Source organism: Silene latifolia, chromosome 2 (genome assembly GCF_048544455.1).
Source record: "Silene latifolia isolate original U9 population chromosome 2, ASM4854445v1, whole genome shotgun sequence".
NCBI lineage: Eukaryota > Viridiplantae > Streptophyta > Magnoliopsida > Caryophyllales > Caryophyllaceae > Silene > Silene latifolia.
In genome coordinates, this window is record NC_133527.1 from 13,022,733 (window position 1) to 13,038,489 (window position 15,757).

At 35.8% G+C, this 15,757-nt stretch overlaps 1 protein-coding gene and 1 long non-coding RNA gene across 2 annotated transcripts; both read right to left on the reverse strand.

Annotated features, from left to right (window-relative positions):
• Positions 1-552: 552 nt before the first annotated feature.
• On the reverse strand, positions 553-1,650 carry LOC141634123 (protein FANTASTIC FOUR 3-like). The gene is made up of 2 exons (XM_074446417.1): positions 1,006-1,650; positions 553-579 (listed from the first exon to the last, which is right to left on the reverse strand). The coding sequence occupies exons 1-2, from the start codon at positions 1,648-1,650 to the stop codon at positions 553-555; spliced, it is 672 nt and encodes a 223-aa protein (XP_074302518.1).
• A 5,064-nt stretch (positions 1,651-6,714) lies between these two features.
• Positions 6,715-15,607, reverse strand: LOC141642294 (uncharacterized). Its single transcript, XR_012543237.1, has 6 exons — positions 15,482-15,607; positions 11,005-11,042; positions 9,389-9,513; positions 7,428-7,556; positions 7,159-7,245; positions 6,715-6,924 (listed from the first exon to the last, which is right to left on the reverse strand). It is a non-coding gene; the product is annotated as an uncharacterized LOC141642294 (long non-coding RNA).
• Between the last annotated feature and the right edge of the window lie 150 nt (positions 15,608-15,757).

A 15,757-nucleotide genomic window follows, 5' to 3' on the forward strand; every position in this document is an offset into this window, starting at 1 on the left:
TAAAGGTTTGAGGAGTTACGCGCAATTGAGTTTTTTTATAACGACAAAAAGGACTTGTTGTGCATGAAAATCAAACATGAAGGGTATCATGTACACAAACTTAAAAAGTTGGGTACCACATGCAAAATGACAAAGTTCGAGGGTACCACGTGAATTTTCCGTTATTCTTTTATTGCTCTTAAAGACAGAATCTTACTCGTGTTGCACTTGTGCTTAAGAAGCAAAAAAAAGAAAAACCCACAAACCCAAAGTAATGTGTATTTGTAATAGCAGAGCGTATTGCTTCAGACGGCTATTTCTCGTCTGAAATAAAACGGGTAACATGTCATATTACAATAAAATGTTGTTATTTTCTGATAACATATTACCATTATTTTTCACAATCATTTTCAGGGTAATAAGTAACACCTCTAGTGATAACATTTTGTGAATTAAATGGTTACATTTTCTGAAAAAATGACATTTTTTTGGTCTTATTTCAGACGGGAAAACAGCCCATCTGAAATAAGAATTTGTGTTGTAATAGTACTAAGAAAGCATAACTCTCAGAAATTAAGAACTCTTTAACAGAGAGAAATCCTGAATTTAAAAACCCAAAGTAATGGGAAAAAATGTGTGCAAGAATACAATGGGACTAAATGGAGTGATGGACAAATCAAAGTCAAAGGGACATTGCACCTTTTCTAAGACATAAAATTATACATTCATATTTCTTTCTAATTAAGTGGCCACCCAAAAAGGTTCCCAATTAACTAATCTCTGATTCCCCTGTCCTCTTTCCTTACACCTGCTTGGTATTTGCATCTTTACCATCTCAACTTTTACTCCGTACATTATTTTAACTTCTTTCATATTTTCACCCAAACCTACTTCATCTTCATTTACCTTTACTCCCGTCTCTTCGTTGTTGTTGTTGTTGTTGTTGTTGTTGTTGTTGTTGTTGTTGTTATTGTTATTGTTATCATCGTTGTTGTTGTTGTTGTTGTCGTTGTTGTTTATACAAACTTCAGGCTCATTGTAATCTGAAGTTTCACAGTCATCATCAGAGGAATAATCCCTGATCAATGACAACCTAAGCCGGCCATTACTTCTCTCCGCTTGTAAACAAGGCTGCTTTGTAGGGGTAGAGACGGCCTTAATCACTAGACGACCGTTCTCACGAACAGGTTCAACTCGAAGAGAATTCGGACCTGTGATAGTAGTCAATGGAGGTGGAAGTGGGAGTTTTACATGTGTTATTTCCTTCTTTGTTTGAAACATTGGCCGCGGTTTTCTCACTTCTTTTGCCATTGTTGATTGGAGGAAAACACTGTTATCCATTATACATGTACCGGTTTCGCAACCTAAGCTTTCAGTACACATTTCCAAGCTCTTTTGACTAAGCTTGGATGCTGAATTCTTAACTAGAGGGTGGATATATACAGGCTCTTCTTGTTTTGATGGAGTTTCAATGCCACTCCAACCAAACATGTTGGAAGACGAGTATTTATTATACGGTTCATTGTCGGGTTTTGAGCTAACATCTTCAACATATGAGTTAACAAAAGATTGGGATTTTGGTGCATTGAGTTTGAGGCTAAGTTGTCTCGACTCGACAAAGTTATTAGAGTCGTAACAATGGTGCAAGTTTTGATAAACAACCGTTGACATGTTGTACAAATAACGAAAGGTTTAGAAGATTATATGATATTAATAGGGTTTATGTTGTTTGTTTGAAGCAAGTAAGAAGACTGATGAATGAATATGAGAAGGGAAGAGTAGTGTTGAGTATTTATAGATCCTAAAAGGCACCCATAAAGTTTTCTAACGTAAGAAAGAGAGGGTATGGAAATGTGGGTAATTGAGCTTTTGAGACCACTTGGATTATACAATAACTTAGTCTACAATACACTCATAGAAAAAACCCAAATTCTTACCATATTTAAGACGGATATATCCATCTTAAGCCTAAGACGGATCAAGTAGTATGAATAAAACAAAAGCAGAATGCATAGGCAAAAGCAACAGATTTGTCTACATGCACAAGTAGGATGATAGTTAATTCGTTCTAATGTTAAATGAATATATTCATCTTAAAGGAGACTAACCGTAAAAAAAATATTCAAAAAATGATATGAAAATCAACATTGGGGAACAAAGAATATACCCTAGTGTTATTTGTTGTTAGTACGGCCTTAAGAATGAGTAATTGTAGGGAATAAGGGTTTGTGGTGTAGATGTGTTGGTTTATATTCATGATTATCTTGGATGACTAATTAGTGCAGTAAAAGAAATGAAGGGGACAGAGGAGATAGTGTTCAAAGGTGTCTTAGGCTCATACTAACCTTTCATTCCCCATTTCCATTTCCATTTCCAACCGTAACCAAACAAAGAAAAGACCATGGATAAAGATTTTCTGATAGTGATTGATCCACTCTGTTTCCTATGAAATCAAATTTGAATCAATATGTCTTATAAAACATTGCTTTAGTTAACCTCATAATGGGAGACCCATTTAAAAAGGCTAGAAAATATTGCACAATAGTCGGCTTCAAGATCGAGAAAAATACGGGTTGTGTGTGAGAACATTCAACATACGACTATCCTGAATTCTTATATGTACTACTACTCCAAGTATTTTGTTGAGCTTTCAAAGTGTGGCAATGTTTCTACGTGACTACGCCCCGTTGTCAGGGGCGATTCTAGGATTTGGGTAAAGGGGGTGTGAAAATTAACAAAACACGAGACATTGGATTAGCGTGAGATTAAGATTCTAGCGATGGAGGTTTGAGTTTGAACAAAATATTTTTTTTAAAACTGATTTTTTTTTGAAAACTGAACTTTTATAGCATAAAATCAACAAAAATAATACCTTATATTATATCTTTTAATATATGGAAATATTGTAGGAGCAAAAACGCTGGGCAAAGTATATAAGGAAGTCTAAAATAAAACGCCATGAGTGGGATTCGAACCTGGGTTTGAGAGTTAAGAGGTGGATACCATTACCACTGAGCCAATATGAAACACATGATTCTTTATTGCGCTCAAATCTTATTTGTTCTTTAGATCAGAGGGGGTGCAGATGAACCCCCTGCACCCCCACTAGAGTCGCCTCTGCCCGTTGTTAAGGTTGAATGTACTATTTTGTCCATTAGGTTGTTATTCGAACATTTCAATTTTTCCTAACAATTTCTCGGGTATGGGAATTGGGTCATGGAATTAAATCAGGCAATTGACATTGCACCAAAACTTTGTAAGAGTTTTCAATGTTAAAGTCTACTAATTTTGACTTGACCAAACTAACCCGACCCATACCACGTAACTAAACATATTAACATCAAGCCTACTCAATACTCATGATCCCAAACCCAAGTTGACCTGATCTTACTCGACTCCAAACATACTACCCCAAACAGGCAAACAGGCACACCCCAAAATATTAGAATATAGCACAACCCCTTGCATACCCAAACGCCAACCGACCCAACCTCGGAAGCAAGCATACCCACACAACTCCTAACTGAACATGGCAAGAAACATGGTCTTAGTTTCAAATCAAAAGCATGAGGCAAACCAAGCTAATCCTAATATATTGGATGGTATGGGAGTGTGGAACCCAACAATGGAAGTGTGGAACCCAAACTGAATAATCAATTCAGCTAATGACATCATTAATTTACATCAAATGGCAAGTTTTTTGCTTTCATCTAATCAGATAATTAAATATTCAATCTGCATGACTAAAACCAAAAAACTAAAACACACATACAGAGTACATCTAATCTCATCCATACACAATTACACACTCATAGGACAACATAGTATAACATGGCTATGCATCTCCAGTGGACTTTACATGACCTACTTTAGATTCTATTTAATCCAACACAAAACAAGTTTGATGCTTAGCTAAGCCTTTCTGTGCGAGTTTTTAATTATAATTACGGCTGACGAATTCCACTGAATTAGTTTAATAATCAAGCAGTGTTTTTATGTGCCTGAATTAATTAGGTTTTTTTCTTTATATGGAGTATGAGACGCGCTCTAACTCAGCACCCATTTCAATTTGCAAAGTTGGTTCAGGTTAACATCGGTCTATAAAGGCTATATGTTTTGTTTATATTAGGTTGGTGACGTTAGTTAGCATCAAACCACTTTCTGCTTAATTGCTCATCTACGTGAAGGCTCTAAACTCCAAAGGTAAAGGAAGAAATAATTCACTATTTAGTAACACATCATTTCACAAGTCGGTGGTGCAATTACATTTTACTATCATTATAGAGTATAGACTATAGACCTATAGTTCTTACTCTTTCCGTTATTCTAGTATGTAAGGGCTTCTTACTCTTTTAGACGAGTAGACGAACATTAATTCTCATATGAGACGGTTTCACAATAAGCTTATTGTGAGATTCTCTCACATGATAGGTAGTTACTTTTTTAGTTTATGTTTTCTTCTTTTTACTTTTTCGGTTAGTTTTTAATATGAGACTCATGAACACTTAGATCAACTAATAAAAAGTTGTTCTAACTTAGCAAGAGGCATCGAATTCTAGCTTTGGCCATACAATAGTATTTGTATACAGAATAGACGTCTTAAGGACGATATAGCCGTCTTAGGAAGACCAACTGATTTTCAATAAAAAAAATTTCGAAACATTGTAAGAATTTGCAAATGACAAATAAACCTTGGGGAAAAAAAAGAAAAAACCAGATGGTGAGCTTTGTATAGAAGAAGGAACAACCCCAAGGTGATAAACATTGCAAGCTTTGTATTGTACATATTGACAAAGGCACAAACGAGATATCGGATGCTCTTGCCAAGTTGGGATTTGCACGGAATGAAAATTTTTTGGTTTTAGTCTGTTTAATTTTTTTTTCCTATATTTCTTTGTATTCTAATACTCTATCCTCAAGAGATCCTTTGGCTACAACCTTAATTTCAATAATAATTAAAAAAAAAAAAGGGAACATGGGTACACAAATGTGAAGGTACGCCCACTATAGTATTATAGCCAAGACCATGTGGTATGGTGGAAGCCAACTGACCTAAAGTACTTAAAAGCCCCAGAGACAGTCCTCCTACTTGCGGATTTTCCTGGATTCTACGAGCTTGGCTTTCCCAGAGTAGAAAACTACTACTCGTATCACCCCAACTTGTCTGCGGCAAATAGTAGCTGCTAAGTATAAAAATCGGCGCTAAGTATTTTATACTATTTGATACCTTTCTTCCACTTTTACCATGTGCATTGTGTAAAGAGTGACTCATCTTCTTACATCTAGAAGAGGAGGTTGAAAGGCGACGAAATGGAATGTCCGCTATTGAATTAACGGCCCGGAATAAATTAGGCAATGAAGAGTGAGTATATTTGCATCATCCCGGACATTGATTTAGATAATGAAGAACGGAAAAAAGAAATGAAAAATATCAAAACTCGATTTTAGGTATGTGCTTTTGCTAGAACATGTACAGTTAGCTAGGGCTTCCTATGTTTCATCAAGTGAAATGATAAAATTACAGGCTTTCATCCTCATTTGTCAAAGGACATGCAGGAACTACACGAGGGCTGTCATTACTTAAATGGCAGGCAATCAGATCTCCATGTCTCATTGGTGGGAATACATATTTGATTAAAAGTAATCACGGATGTTTTATTCTTTTGGACTGAAATTTTCTGTATTGAACTAAATTTTAACTTATACGTAAACCCTTATTTGAACTGAACTAAACTTACAAGGGTTGGATGTATTGAACTACTGTAGAACCTTATTTGAATTGAACTAAACTTATAAGGGCCGGATATATTGAACTTGAACTAAATTTAAACTTATCCTTTGTAGAACATTATTTGGATTGAACTAAACTTATAAAAAGCCCAAACTGAACTAAATCAAAGTAAACTGAAATTAGGTCCTAAAGAACAAGGCTGTAAAGGGGTGCATCGAGATAAGGGTGGTACAGAACCACGCAAAAATATGCTACCATTGGTTGCATTTACGATTGAGTCCCGGAAAGTTGCTTCTTCCGTCCAATCGTTTGTGGTAAACCAATGATTGGAGGAAAAGGAGTACGTTATTAAGTCACATTCTTACGCTCCTTAAACGATTTTGAATGATGATTTATGTTAGCAGAACCTAAATTATTTCGAAACAAAGTTGTTTATCAATAAGGGACCCCTATAAGCATACAACATTTTACTACCATGACCAGACATGACTCATGAGTGAATTATATTTTTTATCTTCCCAAAAAATTTTGAATTGAAAATATCTGCAGGAGTTACAAGTTCTAGTGCGATCTATTTGGCTTTGAAAACTCAACAAATGAAAAAACGACACAACCCCTCCATGAATTTCTTACTTCACTATGGTTGACTTATATGTGTAGGTATAACATTTTTTTAATATAAAAACCTTAATTGGACTAATATTCGATAGAAACTTTTTGTATGCTCTGTGACGTAATGTATGTCAACTCTTTTTTAATTAGATTGATTAGTGTAACAAACAGCAAAGTTTTGCATGAAATCAGCATCATTTCATTTGAAAGATTATTTAATGAAAGAACAAATTCCTTAAGCTATGATGAAAACTTAATTCCAAAAACTCTAATTCTTCTATTATGTTACGAGTAGTTCCTACGTCCGAGTCAAACACATCAAGATGCTCAGCGCACAATTCTTAAATACGAGTACTTTATTTTAAGCCAAAATCTAAAAACACAGAACGATTATAACATACCCAAGTCTCACATCAAGATGCTCATCACACAATACCGAAATACTTCATTTTAAGCAAAAATCTAAAAAAACAAAACGATCATAATATAACAAAGCTTCACATTTAAATTCATACCTGAGTGACTGAGTACGTTCGAAAGTCGAGCCTGAATAACATAGATAGTGACTCACGCCTTTGTATCCGAATATATATATTTTTAATCTGCCAAACAAATTATCAACATCAAAACTAATGATCCCAACTAACCACCACCAATGCAATTAAACAAATACAAATAACCAACTGATTTAAGAAATGGAACCCAACATCTTACAGTAAGTCCTAATATAAAAAATTAAACTGGTCCCCTGCATCTAATGCAGAATTTAACCCAGTCTCAATAAAAAAAGACAGCCTAAGTAACAGCTCAGTGCACAAAAGGGGCAAGCTAATAACCTTAGAGGGTCCGAAGGAGGCTAATCGTAGTGTGCGCTCAGCAAGCCAAAGAGACAAAAGCAGAGATGCAGGAACCTCGCATTACATCTGCAGATGTTTAAGATAATAAGAAAGTGTACTTAAACAGTTAAACTAGTACAAACGAATATATTTACTATACGGAGTTGTGGCATACAGACTGGGAAGAATTCTACACCACAAAACAGCTAGTGCACACGGAATGAAACTTAATTAACAATTAGAGATGAATTATTGGAATCAAACCCTACCTCCTAGCCTTGTACTGCAGATCTTGCTTTCGGGTGTACAATGCAATCTCTAAAAGAAAGGGCAGGTCATCTCCAGTTGTAGATCACATAAGAAGTACTTCTCCGTTTAGTCGTCTACTATTACAGTTCCTACTTTGACGTGCACAATAATAAAAAGAACATAAGAATATGTGGACGAAGATAAAAGCTGGACTATATTATCAAAAATAACATAGGAGTATAAAAGAGGAAACTCCAAGCTAATTATCGGCAATTTTATTAATGAAGTACTGCACTCATAGATGAAAATATAACACCCTCTGAATGATCCTTTGCGCTTTAACATAGCTTCTTTATTATTGTGGGGGAAATGTTGCATATGTTCGAATGCACCTTATCCATGGAATGAAATTTAGGCTCGGACAATGCATCACCACCAAATTAAAAAGGTTATCACGAACACATTTTCGGGGTTGTAATAATCACATTTATGGCAAACCGACATAGATCAAGCCACAAAGACCATTTCTGTGATGGAATCTCGACTGAGATTCTAATACCCTGCCCTTACCCCACTCTCACAATAACATGTTTTTGTTTGCACAAAGAAGATGTATTCATGTGCTAGTCATATGGTTTCTAACCTATAGTTACAAGTCCAGTGGTCTTCAACAACCATCAAAGACATACAAGAACCGAAAAGAAGTTGCATCTAACAGCAAAAAGGTGTCATTCTCACCGACACTGATTGAAAAGTGTGCATATGTAATCTCACGTAATCCCTTCCTGCTAAATGTGCATTGTCTATATAATTATATAGGTCCATTTTGCAAGGGCAGAAAAATGTCAAGTTCCGCCATGTACTACAGTATTTTATTCCAATTATAAGCTAAAGATATTTCCATTGTGTATTTAAGTATAATCCGAGCACCAATTGTATACTACATTTTTCAAGTGCTTTTGCAGCTCATGTCTTTCTCGCGAATCTTACGTCATTGGTCTGTTACCTAATGTAACATACAAAATCGGTGATTGGTCAGATTGGTTAAAGCCTGTAGAATGTAAAGGTAGCAATGAAGGAGAAATAATGAGCTTACCTTACAGGCTTACATCAGCTTCACTTGGCCTTAAATGAACCTAAAGAGTCGGCTCTTGATATAGCTCTTTCCCTCCAAATATTTAACTCCACAAAGCAAACTTTAAGGAAGAGGAGGACATTAAGCTCATACTGGCACCAAAGAAAGCCACCCACTAGGTCTCCTTTTTGACCAGTACATTACTGCAACTTGTTCTTTCTCTATCTAACCCTCATCCTTTAGTTTCACGGGGTATGACACACATTGGTCTAGCAAGAATAACTTGTGTCATTGCATTATGTACTTCAAAGGTGATTGCAACATCAGAGTAGCTGAAAACATATGCAAATTCCGATGATTACGGGGTGGCAATTTCACTCTCACTACGCTGTTTAAGTCTTCCTAAAATGGGATATGATTATATTAGCATGTAGTTTGTTTGTAAGAGGAGATAAACGGCGCAGGTCTATAGTATAGTCTGCAGCATTGTCTCATTGAGCAATCTTTTTTAACTAATATTAGCTTCACTACTCTGAAGAAGCTAAAGCAAAAAGCCAGGACGGAAGATTAAGTGTGAAAATTAATAAAACTCCAATGACCGCGAAAAATCACGAATGTTTGCCTTAAGACAGAAACGGAAAAACGTTAAGAGGTATAACTAGAGTATATGAGTCAAACAATAAAGTTTACGAAAATGATTGGCAACAAGAGTATAATAAATCCTTCCTATATTTTACTTTCGAGAAGAAATTGATAAATTCATTTATCTGGTTGCAGGGAGATGAGAAGATCATAGATGACTATTAGGAAATTATAATTTATAAATATGAATTAAGATAACCAAAAAGGTACAATCAAAGGCATGTAATCTATAATTTCTCATAAATTAGTTTGGTAAAGGCATACCTAAGAAACCATAACCTGATATGAATTTTGCTTCTGATCTTTCAGCAGTTGCATATTACATCATTTACCACTTGGCAGCAGTGAGATACACGCATAAGTTTGGACAAATAACATAGATCCTGCAGCTTCAAGAGATGTTCATATCAAAATCTTAGAGAATTGCTTTGCGTGAAAATCTATTTCAATGAAACCATAATAAAATTGTCATTCAGCTGATAATCAATAACAAAATTCGGCATAAAAAACATGTAAATGCAACTGTTAACCAAACAACTTAGTCAAGTGTGATAAAGTACATGTAGGAAACAAAGCAGAACACAGAAAATTTAGACGCTTCACAGTAAGTTCATCCTCCATTCCCCATAACCATGTATTAGGGTGTGTTTAGGCAAGGGGGCACATTTTACGAATTTTAATTTGCCTTGTAGAAGGGAAATAGAGGGATTTATTTCCTTCATCTCCAAATTCCTTCACCTAAACTTTGCTAATGAAACAAACAAAGTACCTCCCTCCGTTTTACTCTTTGTTCCCCTTCAAATCTTCCTATACATCAAATACCCTCGAAATATATTTCTGCTAATATTATCAACAGAGAGTGTGAAAAGATATGCATAACTACCTTCCTAACAAGGTTGTCCAGGCCAGAAATTCAAGATAACATTATATTACATAGCTCACTTTGGTAATATTACACTTTTAGTCATCTCAGTGTGAAATTTTTGAATCTCAAATTACGAAATGACGTCGGTGAAAATAGCCCCGAACCTCATCGGCTCATCCCATCAAAGTGGTAATTTTCCTAGAATAATGTCAAATATATACTACTTCGTAATTACTCATATTTAGTATGGAAATTTTCTCATGAAGGAAACAATTCACACACATGGGATTTTAATTTTCTAACACATACTACCCACCCAAGAATTTAATCAGCAGAGAGTGTTAATTGGAGCTCCAATAAGCAACTCTTGTAATAGTGGCCAAGTGGGCAACACCTAACAAGCCTATAAATCAAGTAGCCTGTAGCTCCCTTGGTCTTGGAATATTGTACGGGTCAATCTTTTCAGCACAATTTGGGCTGAGCAACATACTGGGGCCCATGGGGCCCAGGAAGTGGGGAAATTAGATTGCATGTCCATGCATTACAAACTAGATTATTTTATTGTCTGATGGACATAGTTTGTTGGTACGTCAGCTGATTATAGATGCTTAATAAGGAAGAAAAACTGAGTGATGTAAACATCCATGTTCACAAAAAAATGATGAATAATACTTCACCTTTAACTAATTGCCAATTTCAAAGAGCATTATAAGAAAGCAAACTAACACTGCCAAAAATACTTTATCCAAAGCTTTGCTTCCAGAGATTGCATTAGGTCCATCGATAATTATTGCGACACTATCCATAAACAGAACTTAATCTAAAAAAACATGAGTTTATGAAGTATGTTAGTTCATTTAAGTATTGAATGTGGATAAGAGCTTGACCTTGATGATGTAACAAAGAAGCCAACCTACATTTGGATAATTATCGAAATGGAGCTTTCAAACAGTTAAAGAAGTATGAGAAAAGGTCGAAGAAATATAATTAAATTTTGATGTTGTGAAAGGATTACCTAACAGAGGTTGAAGTGGCTTCCATCATCTGAGTGATCTGAAAAAGGAGAAAAAATGATTAGATCAAGGAAGTAAACTAATCATATAGACAAGCAGCAGGTGTTAAAAAGTCGGTAGTTCACCAGTTGAATTGTAGATTAAACTAGCATTGTGTCAATGTGTCATTTATCATTCAAGATCTGTAGACTTATCCATCTAACCAACTTCTCACAAGTTGGAACCCATATCCAAAGAGAACAGTTCCTGAAGAAGGGATGATCGAACAAAATCGTCCGATATGTAAGCACTCTCGAAAAACTATAAAAAAAATCAACCTAACTCGAGTACAAAAATAACTATATGCTAACAAACCACAAGACACGGGTTAACAAGTGGTAGAATTAATATCAGCAGAAGACAAAAAAAAAATAAAAACAAACTTTGATGTTGGTAACTAATTTACTCCAGAACTTCACTGCCGACCCACGTACACAGCCGCTTCTGCCAGCTGAGTAGCGTGACAGATTCATAAATTAAGGAGAAGTCAAGGAGGACTTTTCGGAACATTCTACTTTACGATCCCCTTCCTCAGATTCTAAGAATGACATGTAAAAAAAGGATGTGGCGCTAGAGGGCCACCTGAGAGAACTCAATTGAAGAATGACCTGAACTGGCAAAAAATTCTGATATTAATTCTACCACTTTTTAACTTGTGAAAATTTTATCCAAAGTATTGAAATTAATCATTTTCATGTCATAAGGACACAAGAATTCTTACAGGAATCGACAACTACTCCTAATAGATTAGCTCTTTCTGAAATGATTTTCATGAACTTCAAACTTGCAATTTTTTCAATCTCTATTATAATGGCAGCTAATTAAGCAACAACAGAAGACCAAAATTCTTACAATGCAAATAATATCATCACTTGAATTCTATTTAATCGTGAAATTGATAGCAGATAGACCTGTTGAAGGTTTCTATGATCAACCTCATGATTGTGGCACCACTCTTCTGAGAGGAAAGCTCTGACTCAAGTAAATCAGTCTCTGGGCTATACTTCATATACCAAGAAAGAAAGTGGTTCTTACTCTTCCATGAATGTGCTAAATTGTTCTTATTTCTCAACTCAGAAAAAATATAAGAAATGCAACGCCAGGAAAATTCACAACAGTTTGTGCAGATTTTCTGATTAAGATGGTTGTGTTAGCTATCTTCCATCTCTTTCCTACCTCGTGAGTTGACACATATCCCACAAAACTCTAGAATAGATAAGAGGAAGAGTCTAACATACATTTGATCTCCTTATCCCACACAAGAATCACCACTGCAAACTTGGGTGTAACAGCGTAGCAGTGTCATGCGTCAACACCAGTTACTTACTATTGTACTCAGCAGTGTGAAGGATAAGACTGACGTAAACTGCAACGATATTATCCCTGGTACAGAATTCTAAGGTGTTTTGGAGGTTATCATAACCCCATTTTGAGGAGGACTCAATAGCATTAATGCGCCATAGTGCTAACTATCATACAAAGTTGCCATCCAGCCCCTAGATTAGAACTCCTCGTGAATAGAACAGGTTACTGATTAAGAGAGTTTCAACGGACATTTAGTACCGTGATATCGTGTGCTACCCATAGTACAAAGTTGTGATCCTGCTCCAAGATCAGGACTCCATGATGTACAGCCTTGGCAAAGTTATCCTAGCGTTCTACTAGTTCTGCAACTGCTGGCATTATCCGTCTGGCATGAGTTGGCCAAAACTCATCATTGCAAGAAGTAAACTATGTTAAATTATCAGGGATAATGAGCATGATCCTCCGTGATGTCAATCTTTTAGCCTCAATCTTAATGATGACGCCTATACAAGATTACAAGGGCAATAATCTATTTTACTCTTGACACTTCATACTACCTAAAGTAATCATGTCCCGCACTGGGACATGGGTAAGACCGTAAGACACTTCATCTAGAGCCAAAACACTGTTATTTCCATAAAAATAGAAGTGCCTGACACCAGGCACACACACGTAGTGGTGTCTAACTAACATAAGCCATAATTAGTTGGATTGCGAATTTGCAACAAACTATTACTTGCGCAGAAGCATGTAGCTCATGTATAATTAATATGACATAGTAATGACTAAGAAAAGAGTTTAAACTGGACACAGAAGGGAATGATGAACCAACTAAGTCACAGTTTGTTCCCAAGTGAAACCAGCAAAGACTGCACCAGAGACAGATACAAAATTTAGAAAGGAAACAGGCGAAGGACTAAAACCGTGACAGATGAAATTCCATGTCAGTGTGTGAGGCTTTGCTACAGAATACAGTGAAAAGAGACATTTTGGCTCTATATCATTCTCTACATAATTGTTTCCCCCAGAAAATACAAATTTTGTTAAATGATTACCAGAACTAGTTATAAAAACTACCTATCCTAGTTGACTTATTGTCATGATTCATGAGCTCTCAATTTGCTATTGACATATTATGGTTGTGGTGGTCCAAATTTTTATCCAAATTTTTGCACCGCATTCCAAATGAATGAAATCCTTGTTTTACAAATCATGCCCTATATAGATAGTCAGTCTAAATACTACTCCGTATCACTTTGACACATAAGAATGAAAGCTTCTCAACAGAAAACCTTTTGCCCCCAAACAGTAACCATGTGCCTTGCCAAGGCTCACATCTAGGGAGGCCAGAAACGGCAAGAGGCTATTTGCCAAGCTTTTTAGATACTGCTACAGAATGGAATAGTTGATGGAGCATGTGATTTTTTATCATTCGTGACCAGACTTTAGCATAGTTGAACCCCAGAATCTAAGTTCCTAGTGGGAACACTACTTATTTAAACAAAGCACAGACCGTGAAAGAAAGGCAAGAGCTTGTAGGCAATTCTATAAGGATTATTGCAATTCTTACTCTTGACCCTTGATAAACATTCTCATAATCCATAACATCTAATAGGTTCCCATTTAGATCACATACGATGTGAATCAATCCACCACAGATCTTGCTGAAACAAGGGAGCTGCAACCAAGACTTTATTTGTCAATTGTCGTATTTTCAATCATAATTCCCATACACAACTTACTCATTACAAGGATACACCTGGCTGAATGACCACCATCCCCTCATCATACAACCAAAAGTCTAAAATAACGTGATGGCAAAATTCAGCTTAAAGCTTGGAGAATCTCTTTCCCACTAATCATAGTACAAAAACACGCGATGGTTGAGGCCCAACTATTATAAATATTACTATTACGCTCCCTCACTCAAATGCCCATTGGGCTTGAAGAGTGGTTGGTTGTGCACCGGCTCCCCCGTACCGTGTGCTGGAATTCCACTTCGAGTTTTTGAGGAGTTTTGAGGTTGCCAGGATTTGAACCCGTGACCTTCGGTCACACTGGCTCTGATACCATGATAGATGAACCATCTCAACCAAAACCTTAAGGCGATGGTTGAGGCCCAACTATTATAAATATTACTATTAGTCATTTCCTCATTTCCACATTTATTGATATCTGTAAAACTTAATCTATATTACACGACGGTAACAATGTTGCTAGCTCCATTGCTAGTTCCCATTCCCCTAATGATTCACTTAGTGGCTATCCATTAACAATCATCATTAAACTTTGTCAAAAAGGTTTTAGGAATTTGGAGAAAGTTTTGATAGTCAACAACTATGTTACTTCTACACTTCAAATAGGTTATGTATTCGTGATGACATTTCAACATGACATGAAACTCAAAGACTTCACTCTCACAAAATAGTATATTCAACACTCTAATACCATATCATGTCCGACACTTACAGCTAAGTCAAAACAACAAAGGTTAACAATATCATTCTTCCTTATCATCTCCTATGTCCGAGATACGGAGTAATTCATCGGGTATCAACCAGGAATAGATTACTATATCAAACTATCCTATACATCTATTCTAGAAACACTTATGGATTCACTCCGACATTCATGATAAAATCATCAAAAAAGTTGTATCTACAGCAGCAACAGCACCACCACCACCACCACCACCACCACCACCACCACAACAACAACAACAACAACAACAACAACAACAACAACAACACGGTAATTTAAAAGAACTAATTAGTCGACAGCTCAATTAAATTCAAAAATAAATCAAAGAACTGATTAATCGACAACAATTCAATTAAATTCAAAAATAAATCACAAAATGCAATACAATAGTAACCAGGTACAAACCTAATCAAATTAAATGCAAAGTGTTATCAAATTATTTACACAATTACATTTTTAATCAATCACAAGTATAATACTTCATCAAATTATATAGAAAACAAAAACAAATGAAATTGCGAATTAAAATTGGAAAAAACCAGGTAGATTATTTAGAACGATCACGGAATTTCGTCGATAGAAACATACCAATACTTGAATGCAATTAAATGATAAAGAATAGAGAGAACGTAATTAACACTCGTAATTGATTACCTTCGTAAGCGTATGATGCAATTAGGGTTGAACTGCGAACATTGTTACTCGTATGAAACTGACGGTGTTTGGGTGGCCGCTCCATTGTCAGAGCAGAGTTTTCTTGGAGCGCGCTATTTAAGCGGCAAAAGGGCTACTTTGTATGTGTCCGTTATATCCATTTGTTTTCTACGGAGTTTAGGCGTATAGCGGTATATATACGACTCTTTTCGTCATTTGTTTACATTCGGTTTTGGTAAGAAAAGAATAGAAAGCCCATTATTGAATAACAAGTGA

Excerpts from the sequence above, each read along its gene's own strand:
- LOC141634123 (XM_074446417.1), bottom strand. The coding sequence starts at position 1,650 with ATGTCAACGGTTGTTTATCAAAACTTGCACCATTGTTACGACTCTAAT. Across the intron at positions 580-1,005 it reads CAGATTACAATGAGCCTGAA|GATTTCTCTCTGTTAAAGAG; the intron begins GTTTGTATAAAC and ends TTTTAAATTCAG.